At 32.1% G+C, this 21,676-nt stretch overlaps 1 protein-coding gene across 1 annotated transcript in view; it reads right to left on the reverse strand.

Moving 5' to 3' along the window:
* Ndfip2 (Nedd4 family interacting protein 2) overlaps window positions 1-21,676 on the reverse strand; it is a 63,026-nt gene that overhangs the window by 20,924 nt on the left and 20,426 nt on the right. Inside the window, exons 2-3 of the mRNA XM_015499322.2 lie at window positions 9,533-9,698; window positions 3,514-3,647 (exon numbers count right to left, since the gene is read on the reverse strand). Of these exons, the coding sequence (XP_015354808.1) occupies window positions 3,514-3,647; window positions 9,533-9,698 (300 nt within the window). The remainder of the gene's footprint in view (window positions 1-3,513; window positions 3,648-9,532; window positions 9,699-21,676) is intronic.

The following is a 21,676-nucleotide window of genomic DNA, read 5'->3' on the forward strand; positions in this document are numbered from 1 at the left end:
TTAAAAAAAAAAAAAAAAAAAAAAAAAACTTTCGAAGCCATGTTATATTGTTTATTATTTGAACCCAAAGATTCCTTAAAATCTGTGATGATATATCCTGGCAAACTTTATATGGTAAATTTAAAGACTGGCAATGATTAAATGCATATTAAAATTTTGTAACTTTCAAATTAATTCAAAAAATAACATGAAAATACAATATGAACCCCCCCAAAAGAAAAAAACACTATCAATGATGACAAAAATGTTTCATATTATTTTAAAACATTAATCCAGAAATTTATCAAACGATGTCATTTTTTAAAAGATAGAAGGCATACAAAGATATCTTTTATAATATTGACATTGGTGGAGGGAACCCACACACAAACATATAAAAAGGATATAATTGTTCACTGGAGAAAAATGGGCACTAAATGGGCACTAATTACACTACTATATTGACTCCATGGGACATTCAACCATTAAATAACAGAAAAATATTTACATACATTTCTAAAACAGAAAGGACAGCATTTGTGAAATAATTTCAGCTACATTAAAATTTATTAATACAACAGACACTAGTATGGCAATATGTAAATCAATGGATGTGTAACTGATGTGATTCTGCAATCTGTATACGGGGTAAAAATGGGAGTTCATAACCCACTTGAATCAAAGTGTGAAATATGATATATCAAGAACTATGTAATGTTTTGAACAACCAACAATAAAAATTTAAAAAAATAAAAATAAAAAATAAATAAATAAAATAAAAGAGAAAATGCTTTGTAAATTAAAAAATAAATAAATAAATAAATAAATCCAAAAATTTGTAAAAGACACTAAAATATTTTTAAAATAAGACCTGTAACAGAATGGTTATGGCATTTTTATCTTCCTAATTTCCTACAATGGCTAATACAAAGAAGGCATTCATAAACTTAACCAATTATATTTTATTAAACACCGAATATATGCTAGTAACAAATTAGGTACTAGGACTATGATATATATAATTCTACCTGTCCTGGAGTTGCTCACAATTTATCAAGTGCTAGCTAGTTCTTACATTAAAAGGTAAACTACTGAAACCATTTCAAATAAGTTACCAAAAAAAAAAAAAAAAGATGTTAACCACTATAAGGTTTTAGATGAGCCTACCTGATGAACAAGCCCTATTACAAAAGGTTTATAAAATGATTTGAAATTCAATTACTTTCCTCAGAAATATTAAAAATGAGTAGAACTGACATAAACCCATTTAATCATTATATAATATGCATGCAGCTACATACATCAGAAATAGAAAAGAGTAGGGGGAAAAAATTTAAAAAGTAGAAAACAAAGATTATGTTACAAAGTCTCTTGACTATCTACCTATATAGTCCCAATGAGAGTTAATTTAAGAAATAAATTCAGAGCTCATCCTCTGAGACTCATTTACAACTAAATGTGCTCAAATGCTAATGAGACCAGGTTTGTTTTATAATTTAAAAAAAAATAATAAGAAAAAATTACATCTACATAATATTTAAACATATATATATATTTATGCAATTTATGTTTTGAGGTGTGAATCCATTGTGGAATGGCTAAATTGAGCTAACTGACATGCTTTTCCTTGTATATCATTTTTGGTGGTGAAAACACAAGATCTACATTCTTGAGTGATTTTAAGGTATGGACATTTTAAAATTTGTGTGTGGAGATACATATAAACAATCATACATTCAAACTCTGCCAAAAGTGGGTGCTGGAGCACTGGATTAGGACGCCCTGATATTTAAGAGATATTTTATGAGGAATCCAAGTTAATGTCTTTTGTACAACCATACTTTGCTTTCTGTGGAATTCTCTATAAGACCCATAGGCTAATATAGCAATTGCATCAGAAGAAAGTAAAAACAGAACTTTTCTTTGTGGACATGTTCCAATTCAGGTTGGGAATCACAGTTTCTTTCTAAAACAAGGCACTTGAAATGATGACAGAATGGAATAGTAACACTTCAGAGTTTTCTCTCCAAAGGGGGTAAAATCACCTTTATGCTTTTCTCAAAGTCCAAATAATGCTTCCTACTTTAAAAGCAGGAAGTTAGGGTAGTAAAGTATCCAATGCCCATAATACAATTTAAGGATCTTTGGCTCTGCTAATAACTAAGGCAACATCTCCTAAAATACAGTTTAATTTACTCTGAGAGTCATTCATGAGCACTTATAAACTTCCATGTTCTAAGCAAGCTAGAGTTCACTGTGACAGAAACTCCCTACTTTATAGATCCCTTCCTTCTCTATAATTCTCCCTCAAAATATTAAAAATCCTTCTTGACAGGGTCATCAGTCAATAAGGTGTATTTATGCTACTGTCTTAAGGGACTTAACTTTCCTCTCTGAGAGAGGTAAGTTATAAAAAATTAATTAGGGGTTTATTATCTTTACCTAACTTCATAACTGTTAGCTATATGACATTTATGTGTGATAGAAGATGGGAGTGGAGGCAGGGATGGGAAGAGCTATTGTTGATGGAAAAAGCTCATCCTGGAAAGATGCTCATCTATCAAACCATCTAACTGCTGGGCTCTGGCCTCAAGTACAGGAAAGGCTTCTTTCTGTCTTGACTCCTCACCTAATTCTACCTTTCTTGGATGAGGTTTTGTTTTGTTTTGTTTTTGTCATTTTCCTGAACAAAATGGGATGAATCTAAGAATCTGAAATGACACTTCCAAAGCAAGAAAAAAAGCCCTGCTTGCAGCAAACACTAAAATATAAATAATTTCCACCTTTTACCTGACTGGTTGAATAGCATACATGCATCTCATTGTCGTTCCATTAGTGAGACAGCTACTTCTTTTACCAGAACAAATAACACGTATCTTACTGACACCATTACTAAGGCATATACGAAGGAAAAAAGGAAGAGGAATCTTTCACCATCACTCCAAAATTCTAGAATATGTTAAAAGGAAAAATAAAATTTAGCTGAAAAAGTATTTAAAGGCCTTATCTCTCTCTATGCTATTATATAGCCTATCTTGAGTTCTTTCATGAAGTCATTAGCCTAGCTATGCTAGGATGAATCATGACTAAAGTGACAGAATATGGAATCTAAACTTATGTAAGGAGAAAAATAAGTACATAGACAATGAAGAAGTCAGTAAACTTGAGGTCTAGGTGAAAGAGAAGAACTGTTAGGATGGTGGTACACAGAGCAAGTGAGTTAAAAGGGTGAAAAGTTAGCTCCTGAGATGCCTAAAACCAAAATTTTATGAAGTGATAAATGTATTGGTAAAGACATGTTCTAAAATGACCACAAGCTGAGGAGGCAGGGGAATATCAACAGAAATGAGGTCAAGAAATAGAGAAGGTGAATTTAACTTGGAAAATGTCAATTTCACCATAAATGATGCAAATAAGTAGTAGTAGGGAAAATACAGGAAATGACACACTGTCTTAAGGAACTACTGATATTATTAAATGCATATAAAATAAATTAACAAAAATATTATCAAAAGAAATGATAAATTTTCTTACTCTTTGAGATGTTTCTGCCGCTGCAGCTGCCATTGCAGCAGCTTTAGCCTTCTCAGCCTCATCATATGTGGGCAGTGAGGTAGCAACACTGTAGGGTGGTGGCACAGGATAAAACTCACTGTAAACTTCCGCATCTGAAGAAAAAGAATTTAAAAAGAAAAATCATTAACAAACTATTTAATATAATCGTATAGCCATGACCACAATAACTTACAAAAGGACACGAGAGACTGCTACTGTAGTTCCACATATAGCACATCAACAACTATTATAATCATATCTTATTTTAGTCATTTATTATAAAGAGAAAGAACTGATAAATATAATCTAAAGGTTGTTACATTAATAAAGCACCTTAAGAATGAGATTTTGAAAAGGAGTTTCAGACAAGGAAGGTTAAGATTCAGAATACATGACATCCTCTATGTGCTTATTGGTATGCACAAAGAAATTACTTGCTCATTATCTTACAGCCAAAAAAGTTTTTATAAATCAGAAATAATAAAATAACAAACGTTTACATAATACTAAGTATTTCATAACCACTTCTAAATACATTAATCTTAGCTACCCTGAGATTCAGAAAAACTTAAGTGACTTATGTAGTACTAAACACCCAGTAAATGGGAGAACCCAGGGAGTTCCTGACTTCAAATACTTTGCTCTCATAACATATAAGGAGTAAATTTTTTACATATGTTTATTTCAGCAACCGCCCTAATCTCTTCAGCAAACAATATTTCTCTTTGCTAAAAGATTGATGAAATCTTGCTCTTTTTCACTCTTATCCATTTTTCTACCCATTTTTACCATATTCACCTGTTCTTTAGATTTTTTTTTTATTAAGTATTTCTCCCTCCCCAATATTTAAGCTGTTTTGGAAATGAGCTCCAGAAACAGATATACATATATGTCATATATATGCATACATAATAGTATACATATTGGGGTGTGGGTGTGGGTGTGTGTGTATATATATATATATGGAGAGAGAGAGAGTATATATATATATATATATATATATATATATATATAGAGAGAGAGAGAGAGAGAGAGAGAGAGAGGTGTGTGTGTGTGTGTATAGTGTGTGTATGTGTGTGTGACGGGGGGGTAGGGTATGTGTATGTATGTAGCAAGTACAGACTACTTATTTTAAAAATAAAACTGCTGGATGTGGTGGCACATGACTCTAATCCCAGGGACTTGGAAAGCTGAGGCAGGAAGATTGATTACAAGTTTGAGGCTACTCTGGGCAATTAAGTCCCAAAATTAAAAAATAAAAATAAAAAGAGCTAGAGATGTAGCTCAATGGTAAAGAGCCCTTGGGTTCACTCCCTAATACTAAAATGAAATGAAACTAAATAGGATAGAATAGAATAAAAATAAAATTGCATCACTTATTTCTAATGTAAGTAGGATAAGTCAAATTATACAAGTCAGTGAACTCTATGAGACTTATGGTAGAATCATTGATATGGGAAAAAAAGGTAGAGTTCATATTCCACGAAGTTTGACAACCGTTTTATGATTTCCTCAATTATAACTACACTATTTCTATATTTTCTACATGAGTTTAGAATGTTCTCTATCAGACTTCCTTCCATTTACAACATGAAAACAAAATTTTAGTTAGCAATACTTTTCCTCTTAGATTTTCAATGTCTATAGGTTTTAAAACAATGCTTAATGCTATCAATAAGAGCTAAGAATCTAGAGTTGATTAATTTTTAATCTACCAACAGAAAGTGCTAACAGCAGTATAATACTCAATGTTATCCACCAGAAGACACAAGAGGCATAAATTCTTAGAAAATACTAGTCATCATAATGTAAAAACACCATATACAATCAAGTAAACAGATTTCTTTCAGTGCTAAGACTTAACTGAAGCAAATCCAAGTGAAAACAATAGTTATGAATTTTAACACAATAATTATTAAAGCTATAAATTTTAAAAACTAGAACAATGACATATTATTCAAGATGATACAGTCTTTTATATCAAGAAGTATGTAAATTTTTGAAATTCTTTAACACTCAAGATAGAAAAACTCAAAACTACTCTTAAGATTTCATCTCACCCCAGTCAGAATGGCAGTTATCAAGAATACAAGCAATAATAAGTATTGGAGAGAATGTGGGGAAAAAGGTACGCTCATACATTGCTAATGGGACTGCAAATTGGTGGCCCACTTTGGAAACCAGTGTGGAGATTCCTCAGAAAACTTGGAATGAAACCACCATTTGAACAGCTAACCCACTCCCAATCTATACCCAAAGAACTTAAAATCAGCATACAATATTGACATAGCCACACCAATGTTTATAGCAGCACATTCACAATAGCTAAACTGTGAAACCAACCTAGAAGCCCATTAACAGATGAATGGATAAAGAAACTATGTTATATACACACAATAGAATATTACTCAGCATTAAAAGAGAATATAATTATGGCATTTACAGGTAAATGGATGGAGTTGGAGAATATCATGCTAATCAAAAGCCAATCCCAAAAAACTAAAGGCCAAATGTTTTCTCTTGATTAGTGGATGCTTATCTATGGAGGGGGGGATGGGAAGAACGGAGGAACTTGGATTGGGCAAAGGAGAAGGTGGGGAGAGGTTATGGAGGTAGGAAAGATGGTGGGATGAGATTGACATAGTTACCCAAGGTACATGTGAGACTTGACAAATGGTGCAGAGAACTGAAATGTTGCACTCTATTTGTGTATGATAAATTGAAATGCATTCTGCCGACATGTACAACATGACAAGTAAAACAAATAAAAATAATAATTTTTTAAAAAGATAGAAAAAAATCCCCACAACTAATAGATGGAAATTGAGGAGCACTAAATTACTATAGCATTAATGTTCACTTTTTAATTTTAATCATTTTTCTTCTACCCTGAAAGGCAGTGGTTCTCAGAGAATTAAAATCAAGAGAGCATCAGCTCTAAGTTCTCTCCTTAGAAGGTGAGTCATCTCAAGCAAATCATTTAAGCACTCTGAAGCTCTGCTTTCTCACCCATAAAACTAACCCAGGAAGACTATTACTACTATTATGGGGGAAACAGAAGAGTATTCAAGAGGAATATATTATGAAACATTATAAAAATGTCACATATTATTAGTGATGTCAGATCTATAAAAAATAAGTCATAAAACAACCTCAATCTCCAAAGAAAACTAGCACACCCTAGGCTTAACATATAATAATTATAAGAAGTTGAAGAAAAATAGCAACAGCTTTTACTGAAGAAACCCAAAATTCTAGATTTACTCATAGTTCTTATGCTGGATTAAAGTCATGAGTGACTTTTTAGTAAGAGTTGTAAAAAATGAAGAAGACCAGTCTCCACAAAGGACACTGTAAGAATAACTGAACAGGGGCTGGGGTTGTGGCTCAGCGGTAGAGTGTTCGCCTACCACATGCGAGGCCCTGGGTTTGATCCTCAGCACCACAAATAAATAAATAAATAAATAAATAAAGGGATTATGTCCAACTACAACTAAAAAATAAATATTTTTAAAAAAAGAATAACTGAACATCTAGACACCAGGCTCAACTGGTTTTTACAGTTGAAATGTAACCTTTAAAAGTGATATGCCATATTATTAATACTACTCCAAGTCATAAAAAGATGGGAAGCTTCTCCATTCATTTTATGCTACTTAAAAATTACAGTTACAGATCCCACTAATAAAACTGTAAAAACTATAAGTGAAATACTAACAAATCTAAATCTAGAAGGGATCAGTTCATGACATGAAAGGTTATTCTAAGAACACAGGGATGAATTAATTTTTTAAAAATCTACTAATAACATATTTCATTATAACCAAAATTAAAGAAGAAAAACCACATCATTTTATGATCAGATTTTTCAAAAATTGCTTTAAGGGGTATCTGGCCTACTGAAGCCATTTATTACAAGGGAAAAAGACTGCAAAAAGAAAAGGTTTGGTAAAAGAAGTAAGAGGAAGTGTGTAGCCATGCTAGTTTTAAATGGTTCTCATCAAGAAATAGAGACTAATTTCTCTACCTTGAAGAAAGACTAAACTCAAGGACTCACTTCTAACAAACCAAATATGGCAGAAGTGATACTAACATTTAAGACAATATCATTACAGGAGACAGCGTTTCTACCTAGTTTTCTCTCAGAACACTTGTTCTTAGAATCCAGCCATTATTCAGTGAGAAAGTCTATGCAACAGGAGGCTAAATATGGATGTTCTGGCCAACAGCCTCAGCTGAGGTCTTAACTAAAGCCATCACACATGAAAAAGGAAGCCTTTGAGATGACTTCAATCCCTGTTACCATTAGATGAAAATCACATGAGCTCATGGGAAAGAATAACATAGTTGATCCCAGGACATCTCCAGAACCATGAAAATTAGTAATGAATGATTGGTATTTTATTCCATAAAGTTGGGTGTCATTTGTTACACAGCAGTGTAGTAATGATAGTCACAACAAAGGGCTCAAGATTTCGTTCTTAAAATTACTATCTTCCATTATTCAGACATGGACATCATAAAGAAAACAACCAATTTTCTTTCTTCAAGATTATCATCAAAGTGATTTTTATTTTATTTTTGTGATGCTGGGAATCAAACCCAGGAATTCACAAGGTGCTATATATCCCTAGCCCCAAACTGAGTTTTCATTCTTGTCAATATTATTTTAATTTAATCAAGTACAGCAGATTTCTTTGAAAATATTAAAGAAAATTTAGCACATAAATTTTAATAAGTAACAAACCAGTTGCTAATTCCAAAGAAAAATAAAGTTGGTGGAAATCAATATGAAAACTATGCATAAGAAGCTGGTAGTACAGCTCAGTGGTAGAGTGCTTGCCTCACAAGCACAAGGCCCCAGCATCACCAAAAAAAATAAATAAATAAAGGATATGAAATGGAAATACTGATCAAAACATTATATACAAATAAAAGGAATATGCATTTATTAATTTAATTAGTAAGAACACCTTCATGGACAAGATTATTTTCAGTAACCAAATAAAAAAAAAAGTAAATGAATTTGATGGAAGAAATACTGGGTCCTAAAAAAAGGGGAGAAAGTATTGGGTCTTTCTATACACTGCAAATGAAAAAATGGTAACCAGAGAAAGTTGGCATGACTTCAAGAAAAGTAAATGGCATTATGGAATAAGAAAGATGAAACATTCCAGTGAAGGGTGTTATCTATAAAATATTTTCCAGTAACTGATTTTTAAAATACATGTTTCATAATGAATATATAAAGTATTAAGAGCAATAATTTAGATTTTATTTAGATATTATCAGACTATTTACAGAAGTTACAATAGTATACAAAAATCATACAATCATAAAATCAGATAGTACACAAAATCATAATAGTATACAAATCATCATAATGATTAGTTTAACACTGCTGAAAATATGTAAATTATGGCCAGAGAATTAACTGATTTCTTCTCTAGAATGTCCTGAACAGAAAAGATAAACAGTAAGCAGGAATCACTGTCTTGTATTTAAGAATTATTACCGTACATATGGAATTAACACTATGTATACCTTTTACCTCTGATCAGATACACCACATTCCTACCCGCTTCTATCATCACTAAAACTTTTGTTTTATGATTATATATGCATGTACATACATGTGTCTATACATGTGCATATTTATATATGCATGTGTATATGACGTGTGTGTATACATGTGTGTTTACGTTTGTATATTCATATACACATGTGTATGTTTGAATATGTGCCTGTTTAAAAGTCCACTTAATTACACAAAACCACACTAAAAAAAAGAACTATAATCCCAGCTACTCAGGTGGCTGAAACATGAGGACCACAAGTTCAATGCCTGCCTAAGCAACTTACTAAGACCTTGTCTCAAAATTAAAAAGTAAACAGGCTAGAGATATAGCTCAGTGGTAAAGAGTCCGTAGGTTCAGTTCCCAGTATAAGGAGGTTAAAAAAAAAAAAATTAGTGAAAACATTACTAGCTGTTTCATACCTGAAGTTGTAGGTACTTCCACAGTTATACTACTATAAGGGGGAGGAGAAGAGTCAGTTTCAAGTGCTGGTGCTGGAGGAGCAGTCTGCACAGTCTGTGGTGTTGGGTTTGAAGTGGATGGCTGCTCTACAGCAGATGATTCTGAATTATCCTCTTCATTATGAAGCTAAAAGAACAAGGGAAAAGGGAAATCAAACCAAATTAATGATGTTTATTATTTTTCTTAAATTTAATTTTTAAAGATAATTTATGGCAAATGATCACCTTTTAGCATTTTAAAAGATGAAAAATTTAAAGATCTAATCAGTCACCTAATCACTCACTTCTTAAGAAATTCAGAATTTTCATAGTTTCTTTACAATAAAAATGAGACACAAAATTGTTATGAGTTCACAAAGAAAAGTTTTAGGATTCAAGATAAATTTAAATTCACGTAACCCTATAGTAGATATTGTCTTCCATGTATCAATCACAATATATGTATTGAAAAGGAAACAAAAAATCCTAGTAGTGTAGTCACAATACCATCTCTACTATACTTGAATCTAGAATAACTGGAAATGGAAACTGAATTATAAAACAAATTAATGATGTATAAATATTCTAAAATGTGAAATATTAAAAACTGGTTTTCCTAAAAATAGAAAAAAATTACCATAAAGCAAAATGAGTCAGTGAGTACAGAATTCTAAAAACTGTTTTTCATCACAATTGAAAACTCTGTAAGAATAACATGTTGAAACGTTTAATCATTTAACTCATTTACTCTTCACAACCAATCTAGAGATGTTTAATCATTTAACTCATTTACTCTTCACAACAAATCTATTATACACATGTGTATGTTTGAATACGTGCATGTTTAGATACTATTACTATTCCCAATTGAAACAAAAACCTGGAAGTACAGAAACTTAAAGTAACTTGCCAAACAACACACTGTCAGAAATCAAAACCAAGCATGTGGCTACAGACCTTTTATTTCATTTACAGTACCTCTGAAAAGATCATTCTTTAGTAGTTAATAATACCTAATACAGGTAAACTAATACAATGTGAGCAAAGGCTTCAATACCATAAAAGGTAATTCATTAGGGAGGAACTATAATTGATCCTTAAATAAGTCTAGAAAAGAAGCCTTATTAAAATAGACTAAAGTACTTTTTTACATAATACCTTTATTTTGTTTATTTAGTTTTTATATGTGGTGCTAGGGATCGAACACAGTACCTCACGTGTGCTAAGGCAAGCAGTCTACCACTGAGCCACAACCCCAACCCAAGACTAAGATACTTTTAAACTAGAACCTCAGTTTGAAAATAAACCACAGGTCTTCATTATTATTTAATTTCCATATCTTAATTTGTTAAAACTTAAGAAATTTAATGTTAAAAACAATGCTCCAAAGAAATTTGACATAGAGCTAGTACACATAACAAATTTAAACGTTGTGATGTAGTAAAACATAGATTTGGGGTTTTAGATAGAACATCAAGCAAATTCTTGATCTACCTTTCAGTATCTTTGGTAAACTTGTCTTCTGTGTACCTCAACATTCAACTATAAATTCTGAATACAGCCAAATCCTCATAGGGATATAAAATAATATTTAGAAAGCATCTGGCATAATAAGGAAAGACGTTAAATATACTAGTCTCTTCCTTCTTCCCTTTTACTTAGTATACCTTAGTATACCACAAAACAGAAATTGTGAGGTGCTTCACTATCAGTCCAATAAGTAGTAACTAACTTGCCTAAAAAGTTACACACACACACACACACACACACACACACACGAAGGTCAATTTACTAAAATGCTTCTTTCATTTGTCTTAGTAAGGATCACACTAGAAAACCATTTTTACAAATTAATAAATACAACTTTCAATGGAACTATCATAAATACACCTAAAACTTCTTAAATTAACCAAGATAACTCTTCCACAAACAACATAGCACCAAGGTTTGGATAATAAATCAATTCTCTTAGTAGTAGAGCACTTGCCTAGCATGTGTGAGGCACTGGGTTCGATCCTCAACGCCACATAAAAATAAATAAAATAAAAGTGTTGTGTCCACCTATAACTAAAAAAAGATATTTAAAATTAATTAATTAATTCTCAGAAACTGAATTATTGGTTCAAATAATCATAATGTGAATTTTTATGAGTTTTACATTTGCTCGTAGCACTTTCTCAGTGAATTACAAAACAAAATGACTACCTTCTAGGCTGAGGGCAGTGTGCCTTCCCATTGCATACTATCCAGAACTCTTCAGCTAGTCATCTTTAACTGATTATCCTTCTAAGAGCAAATATGTCAGTTGAGCAAGACAAAACAAATAAATGTAAAGATATTTACTTGGCAATATCAATTAAACAACTAAGTACAGTCATGTCAAAAAGAGAAAACCACTTTCCACACTGCTATTAAAACTGCAAATGAAATACAATGAGCTTGACTAAAAGAAAAAAAATCTTCTACCACAAAACAGCTCTCCTCTGAGGATTCCACACAAGATATACTTCTTATCACATCAAATATAGTACGTAAATGTGCTCCCCACAATGACCAATTCATTTTTAAAATCTGCTTAAGAGTAATTAGAGGTTCCTCTACATATAACCTCTGAAATAAAGTTTTAGAACCTGTAAAACCTATCCTAATTTATTTAAAATAGCCTACCTAACACCAACTGTTTTATTTTATAAGATTATGATATGCAGTAAACATTTACTGTGCATCAAGAGTAAAATCAATGACTTAGTCAACAAGCTCTACCCACTATAGCATATTACTTTCAATTTACTTTAAATGCAGTATTGTAACTTTGACATCTTTGCAAGTAATAAAATTGCTTCTATAAATTAATCTACTATGGAGACATTTTAAATAAATCCATGAGTGTTCCAATCAAATTACATGTCTACCAAATTAGACAATGCCATTTGGGAATAATTTCCCTTAATTGTTCTGTCCAGTGATGCTATTTTTACATTCTTTAACAATTACCTAAACAACAAAACAGGGATAGGGAGAAGGAGAGGACCAACATAAACCAGCTATCATTCCATCTCTTTCTACTACAGACCTCCTGAAAAAGATATGGGCAAAACAGTGTAGCACACGAAAACTAAAATTTGCCTTTTAATATAGTGACTAGGGTGGTGAAAAGTTTCATATTGAATGAACCATGGTTTGGTTTGGTTTGATTTTTGTCTGAAGGAAAAGAAATGACAAGGCTGGCTTAAAATTACTGTAGTTAGTCTCTACAGAGACTAAAATAGTGGTTTTTAATGTCAAGAAAACTGTAAGCATTATGATGAACTCTAATGGGAAAGTCAGCCTTCAGTGTTTAAACTATTGCTTCTTCTAATTGATATGTTTCCTACAGCATAGCTTTTCATTCTATCTTAAGGTAAAAAACACTAATACAGTAACTGGAAGCTTTGCCTTTGTGAAGTAAAAGACCTCACTGAATGTTTTCTGAAAGAACCAAAATGAGAATGTGTAGATGTGTATGAAGTGCTGCCAGATGAGGAGTGCCCTGCATCATAGCCATAAGATCGCCAGCATCGTACAGCTCCCCCTACCCCTTCTCGTTTCTTTTCTTTTGTTTTAATTTGAGCACAGTTCATTACTATAAGAAGAAAACATTCTTCCCATTACTAAATGAGGATTTTGTTAAAGAAAAAAAAACTATTGAAAAAAGGTACCTAAATACCTGATATATTTTGTATACTACAATATTATGACTACACTTATTATCAGAGGGCAGAACTGAAAATAAGAGTTAGTAGTTGCAGCTGGGTGCAGTCGTGCATCCCTGTAATCCCAGCAGCTTGGGAGGCTGAGGCAGGAGGATCACAAGGTCAAAAACAGCGTCAGCAAAAGTGAGGCACTAAGTAACTCAGTTGAGACCCTGACTCTAAATAAAATACAAAATAGGGCTGGGGATGTGGCTCAGTGGTTGAGTGCCCCTGAGTTCAATCCCTGGTACCACCCCCATAAAAGGTTAGCAGTTGCAATGAGATAAATTTTGGCTCGATTAAAAATCATTTTTAGGGCTGGGGTTGTGGCTCAGTGGTAGAGTGCTTGCCTAGCACGTGTGAGGCACTGGGTTCGATTCTCAATACCATATATATAAATGAATAAAAGAAAGGTCCAGCAACATCTAAAAAAATTAAAAAAAAAAAAACATTTTATTATTAGAGATACCCATAGCACTGGTCTTTTTGTAAGACATCAAATCTTTTCAAGATGAGGCTGTGGTATAACTAGGGTAACCTATTTTTCCCAGGACACTTTCACTTTATATCTCTTGTTCCAGAGACCCACCCAATTTACCCACCACTTTCATTCTCAAAAATGTTTAAATTTGATAGTCAATACATATAATAAAATTCCAGTCTTTAATAAGATATTACAGAGTAGATGCTAAAGGTTCCTCCAAACTCTTAGTAATACTGTCACTAATAAAAACTTATAGTAATTTCTATCATTCTAAATTTCCTTATTTAACATCTTATTTAAACAAGAAAAAGACTGGAGTTATAACTAAAATCAAATGGCTCAGTGGTAGTTTCAAGTCAAGTTTCTCATCTAAGTTAACTGAGGAGACAGTGAACTACCTATCTGTGCACCTAGGCATTAGATAGCACAGGTTTTAGGCAGTCTCTACAGACAGCCCAACTGTTCTGAACCAACAGCTCACAAGAAAGATTCCTACATACCCATGTTGCTCAGCAAATGGAGTTAGATTTTCCACCAATAAAACTGAATTATAGCAGTTTTTCTCATACACACACAGCATTAAGCACATAAGCAGAATTTTCTCAAATTTAGTTTTCCGAATATTTTTTCCACTAAACCTTTAATACCTCTAGACTCTTTTACAGATGGTGGGAGCTAGCATTTGACAAAACAAAAATATGAACAATTAGTAAACAAATGTATAGACAGCCAATGAATATCAATGAAAAACTGCAAGTTAATAAATAATGCCTAATTCTCAACTTTTTGTTTGAATATGCACTCAAGAATTGTGTTATTTTATATTTCATAATATAGGGAAATTTTCTGCTAGCAAAAACATTTCTTGTTGGTATAACAAAACATGTTAGTATTTCATGGTGCTCTACAAAAGAGGACTATGAGTTCCAGATGCTTGCTTCATCATTTGAACAAGTCTGATTAAAACCAACGGTCATTTTTAGCAAGACACAACTAAGTTGTCTTTAAAAAAATAGAGGTTTTGGTTTCATCTTAAAACTGCTGCTGTCTGTTGTTCATGTTATGTCAAGTTAAAAAAAGCTGTAGAAGGGAATATACAGTGAAACTGCATTAAAAAGCAAAGATTTTATATAATATATATGAGCAATCAAAATTTCTAGGATACACAAAAAATAGCTACAGGTGGTGAGATCTTTCGTCCCAAATGTAAATTAACAGAAACTTTTAATTTTTTAACAAAAGCAAAATGCAATAAAATGAGACCTCTATTTTCTGGCTTGGCATGTCTCAGAAACAAAATGGAAAGATATATACTATGTGCATTCTCCAACATAAAATATGACATTAGTATCCCTACAACAGCTCCCTTAGATTTATATTTATGCAGGCTTTTTTTGGTTGAAAATGATACAGTCTGGAATTATAACCAAACAAAACATATATCTACATGTAAATTAGAAATGCTATCTTCTTGACCCGGGGATGTAGCTCAGTGACAAAACATTTGCATAGCATGCACAAGGCCCTGGATTCAATCCCCATCACCACATTTAAAAAACCAAAACAAAACCCCACAAAGTACATTGAAATAAAATCAAGAGTATTTGTCTTAAGAAAATAGATGGGATTATTATATTGATGGGAGTGATTAAGTTGATTAATGAGTAGAAAATCAAAATTATGCTGCCAGATTAGCTCTTTTTCTGAGCTCCAGATGTGTATACATTAATGTATTTTTCACAAAAATATCAAAAAAGGGCTCTGGATTTTTGTTCAATTCTGTTACTTCTCTCGGTGCCTAGTTAATTCTACATATTGTATAGATCTCATCTTATAATCAAATTGTCATGAAAACTTTTATGAACAGGATTCTTTTGATATAGTTATAACCTTAATTCTATTCTTTGGAGCACTTAACACAATAGCATTTTATTTATGTAATCAATCATTTACATTGTTTTCCCAGTTAAAGTAATAGCTCTACAAAAGTAGACGTTATATCTGTGTTGTTAAACACTAAAAATAAAAGTAAGCCCTCCAAAAATACTCCGATTCAGCCTTGGTTAAAATTAAAAGAAAATGCAACATAGGTTACCTGTCACAAACAATCATAAAATGGAAAGCCATGAGAGAAAATAAACATTCTAATTCAAATCATTTGACAATTCTCACAGCTAATTATTACTTTCCTAGGTAAGTAAAAAGGGAAGGGGCTGAAAAATACTTACATCTCAAAGACCTCCAAGGAACAAAGAAACCAACAGGTGGGGTAAACTTTATATAAATTTCTGCTTTCAAAAGAATTGCACCTCTGGTTAAATTCCTTTTCATATGCTAAAACTGAAACCTAACTATCAAAGATCCCAAGATTCCCTTCTTGAACATAATGTGCTCTACATGGTATACTCATTAGCTGTGTTCAATCCTTTAGTTAAATGATATATACTTCTTAATATGTTATAAAATATCAACAAACTACAAAACTCTATTTAGCTTACTAAGATCTTATCTAAGAAAAAATGTATTTACAAATCTGAATATGATCTTAACACAGATTACAGCTTGCTAATCTCCTACTCTTTAAAGAATGGGGAAAGAAAGGAAATGAGGGGGAAAGGCACACTCCCAATGACCCATCTCCTTCAGATACACCCTGCCTGCCTGTAATTACCCCCAGTTAGCCCATTCAAACTAGGATGGACTAATTAGGTTACACCCCTCACAACCCAATCATTTCACTTCAGAACATTTCTGCATTAACTGGGACCCCTGTTTTCCTCCCTTCTCCTCTTCTCTCTCCCTCTTCCTCCCAACACCTCCTCCCTCTCCCCGCCCCCTCCCCATCATTTCCTTTCTTTCATCTTTCTCACCATCTACCACATTTGCTGCCTTATTTTTGGTGCACGCAAATCAGAAACCCCTGGAGAATCTGTCAAAATGTTCTTATTTAATTTGATTAAGACGAGAGGAAAGGAATAAGAATTTTTATTACAAATTGCAATTGTCAACACTCTTCCAAGAATTTAAATGAAAGAGGGATTTCAGGGATATAATCACATATCTACCCTAATTGCTTAACACTGCAACCTAATTAAGTATTTCTCAAAAAGCTGTTTGCATTGATGAAACAGAATACTGTAGTGTGAAGAGAGACAAACCCAAAACACATTTTGAAAAAAGCCATCCTTTAAAATAAACTTTAAATATCTTATATTTAAACATATGTTGGCATAAAATTAAAAAAAAATGTGGCTGCACATCTTCCCATGATGAAATATATATTTATGCCATGAATTGTGGTCTTTCCATGCTAAATTGGTGTGAGGTAGATTGTTGGATTACTAGACTTTGAGGAAATATGTGGAGGGGGCCAACAGGGAGCAGTGCCCTAAGACAATCTAAAATTCCTGGAAACTTGGATGAGACCCCACTCCAGGACCTTACTATTTACATCAATGAGGGTATTACTTCACACCAACTAACTCCCACCTACCAGCATGGGCCTTCAACCGGGAAGGGAACATAGGTCAAAGACAGGCTTTTAGGATGATGCAATTAGAGTATACCCAAAACTGTGTTAACAGGATAAGTAATAAAACTGGAAAACTGATGAGGTACCTCCCTTCCTCAATACAGCCAAGGGAATACCAAGGCACTTTTCAGTATTTTCTGTAAATTAAAAGAACTAACTTCCAAATCAAGCTTGCCTTTCACTGAATTATGTTTAATTAGAAATGACATAGGTAATTCTTATGTTTAACATATCCTTCCTTAAGTGGCTTGAGGACAAAATTTTGGTTCGGAAGGAGAAACTGCAGAAGAAATTTTAAATGATCATGTTTGAATCTTAAATCCTGAGTTTTTAAAATATTCCAATGCTGATTTTTACAAGTCAACATACTGGTATTCTGTTAATACAGAGATTAATAACATAATGATAACTGCAATTTATAATAAAGTCTTATCCTTTCCTCTTCCCTTAATCAAATTAAATAAGAACATTTTGACAGATTTTCCAGGGGTTTCTGATTTGCACGAATCAAAAATACATTGGCAAATGTGGTAGATGGTAAAGTTTAAAAACTAAAATGGCCTGGGGCTGGAGTTGTGGCTCAGAGGTGGAGCACTCGCCTAGCATGCATGGGGCACTGGGTTCCATCCTCAGCACCACATAAAAATAAAATAAAGGTATGGTGTCCACCTACAACTAAAAAATAAATTTAAAAAGAAAAAAAAAAACTAAAATGCCCTGAAGAGTATGCTTCATAATAAGGACTGGGATCTCTAACATTAAAGCATAGTAAAAAATATTAAAATAGCTATCCATGAATTTAAAATAAGCACCCTTTCAGCAATCAGAATCTGAATCTTCAACAATTTAAAAAAAAGAAAGAAAGAAAGAAAAGCAAAACTATCTAGGAACAAAACAACAAAAAACAAGAGCTAGGAAGTTTTGTAATCATTTTCTTTCAGGAAACACCCTGTTGAAAGTATGTGCTACTTTATGAAGCCCTGGGGGCTGAAGGACCCTGGTTGAGGATATTTCTGTCTTTCCAATCAGATTATTAGCTTTTGAAAACTTAGGAAGTATGTTTTGTTCATTTTGGTAACTCCTAAAATAGGGTGTAGAGCTCAAGGCATGGTTTCTCATTAAATGCACAGCTTTCTAAGCTTATTGGAGTTTTTCTCTTACCAAAGGAGAGATGACTCAAGTAACAAACACCATGTGCACTGAACATATCAAGATCAAGTATCATGCCTCATACATATGATTCCATAGTACTTACATATAGTAGAAACTTGAAATATTTAATCATTTTATTGCTGTAAGGCAGTCACTACAATTTAATAATTGAGTATCCCAAATTTACTAAATTAAAACTGTTTTCCAAAAACCATAGATCACTGAATAAGTATCCCACAAAACAAATATAAACTCCAACACCATCATCCAAGTCTTTAGAATAACTAGAGATGACCATGCTTCCACAAATAGAAAAGACAGTCAACAGTAAACAGTCCAAAAAAAAAGATTACAAGATGCTCACACTCTCTCATCACAAAAAAAAAGTAGGTTAAGGGCCCTGAATTAGAGCTAAACTAAGCTGCCTGACAACTCTTCACACACTGATGGAAGCATCAGTGACTTATATGGTACAATAAAATTATAAATGTTCACACGTAGGACTTTTTATTCATACAAGAAAAAAAAAGCACAATAGTAAAAAAAATATATAAGGGCAAGAGCTTGAAATAGGTCACAGAAGGGGCAATTTTTTAGTGCAAATTAGTAAAAATAAGTCTAGAAAAACTAATTTCATTGGAAAAACACATGCAATAACATCATGCAAGTATGGGGGGTTTTTTGTTGTTGTTTTTTTGTTTTTACCACTGAGCTCTTACATGATGTAAAATTTTACTAAACTTAATAAGACATGGATATGAAAATCAGCAAACCTGGAATTTTTTTAAAAACTGCATGTTTAAATTTTAAATTTTAGAGATCAAATATCTGCCATGAAAGATGAAGTGTTACTAAAAATGTTCCTAGTAATTAAAGAAGTAAAACATATGCTGGAAAGGATGGACTTGATCTATTGTTAGTAAGAATATAATAAACTAATTCAATCTCCTTGAAGAGCAATTTGGCAACTTCAGGTAATGCAGACCAAATAATTCTACTTCTAGATGTTGGCATTAGAAAACTCTCACATACGACATAAAGAATGCTCAAGGTAATGAAAAATTTTACTCTATAACTTATATAACAATTCAACAATTGAAACTGTTGACTTTTATCTGTATTAATCATCAAATCTTAACAACATGCTAAGTGAATAAAGCCAATTCAAAAATTAAAAAATAGCAAAATACATTGTAATACATGTAACAAATACATTGTTATAAAAATCTAAAACTAAAGTATAGATTGCATAGAAATACAAATATAATCAGTAAAAATAAAGCAGAAAAACATTCACAAGGATAAATATCAACTTCAGCATGTTAATGAGAAGACGAGAAAACATGGAAAGGAAGACTCTGAGGAAAGTTCAAGATCTAAAGCAAACATAGCAAAAAGATAAAATCTATTATCTCCATGGTGAATATAGAACTAAGTTTTATATTATTTTCCATACTTTATTTTGAAATGTTTCAGAGTTGTGTTTAAATTTAAAAAAAAGAGCCAAGTTTTCTTCCATGACTAGTCAAAAGAGAGATTTTCAAACATGACCCATACGCAGTGGCAAACACCTGTAACACTCCCCAGTGGCTCGGGAGGCTGAAGCAGGAGTCCAAAGCCAGCCTGACCATGGCGAGGCACTAAGCAACTCAATGAGACCCTGTCTCTAAATTTAAAAAATGCAAAATAGGAATGGGAATGTGGCTCAGTGGTTGAGTGCCCCTGGGTTCAATCCCAGGTACAAAAAAAAAAAAAAATTAAACCATTAAAGAAGTCAGGGAACACATACCACCCATTGTTTTCTTGAAATAAAACTACTCTAGGACTGGGTACAAAAAAAAAAAAATTAAACCATTAAAGAAGTCAGGGAACATATACCACCACATTGTTTTCTTGAAATAAAACTACTCCAGAACAACAAAACCCAAGCAATCAAAAAAAAAAAAAAAAAAATCAATCAAAATTAAAAGCACAGAACAGAAAAGCCAGGAGTAAAGATATGGTGGTAAGCACTAAATCCATTTAAATACAGAACCAAAGCTAAATATAGAGCTAAAGACTAACTTCTGGTAAAGAAAGTAAATATTATGTACCTTGAAAGATAAAAATATCAATAGTATAAAAATTATAACTGAGGAAAGAAGAAATGAGAGAAAATAATTAGTAACGCTTCATGTTTCATGGCAGATATTTGACCTCTAATATATAAAATTTAAACATGCAGTTTTTTAAAATTCCAATTTCTTGCTGATTTTTATACTCATGTCTTAACTTTAGTGAAATTTTACATCATGTACGAGCTCAGTGGTTAAAAAAAAAAAAAAAACTTTTCCTAGAGTTCAGGAGTTCTTTAAGGTTTCTGCCTTTGGTAGTAAATTCAAACAAAATCATACTTCTTATTTTTAAAAACAGCATAAATAACATTATCTCATTCTTATAAAATTATTTCTACTTATACATAAGCGTGAATGAAATGCTGTTCCTCAGATGTTATCATACATTATTTCTGGTTAATAAGATTTAGGTGCCTAGACTGCTCTCTGTACTTACACTGCCAACATTTTAAAAACTAAATAATATATCACATCTATAAAAATAAAAAGGTTATTATTAAAACATTCACACACTTCAGCCTAATAATTCCAATTGTAACACCAAACCTATGAAACTAATCAGAAATTTAAAACAAGATTTCTTTATAAAGCTGTTCATCATAATGTTATAATAGATAACTAGAAAAAAACCTATTCATTCAAAATAAACACTGCTAATATAATGGAATATATACAGCATTTAAAATACTGCTTTTAAAGAATACTTAACAACATAAGGAAATGCTCATGATATGATGTAAAGGAAGTTAAAAAGTTTTGAGGGGTATGAACCATACACTATTCCAATTTTAAATAAGAAAAAATGTTAACAGTTTCAAAATGACTGTTCATAGAGAAAATATGTAACATGGTTGCTGGCAAGTTTTTTTTTTTTTTTTTACTTTTTTTTCCTATTTTTTTACTATATTTTATAGATTACTGTGTTAACGTTAAACCTTTTAAAAATTACACTATACTACTACATAAAAGAATGTTTTGTTTTAGAAAATGTATAAAGAAATTTTTAAATGCAAAGAGACCTAATGTCTACCATTTATTTTCAAGTATTTCAGGGAAAAATATGTGTATACACATATAAATAAAAAGAATATCAAAAAGCAAATATAGTAAAAT

Source organism: Marmota marmota, unplaced genomic scaffold, assembly GCF_001458135.2.
Source record: "Marmota marmota marmota unplaced genomic scaffold, marMar, whole genome shotgun sequence".
NCBI lineage: Eukaryota > Metazoa > Chordata > Mammalia > Rodentia > Sciuridae > Marmota > Marmota marmota.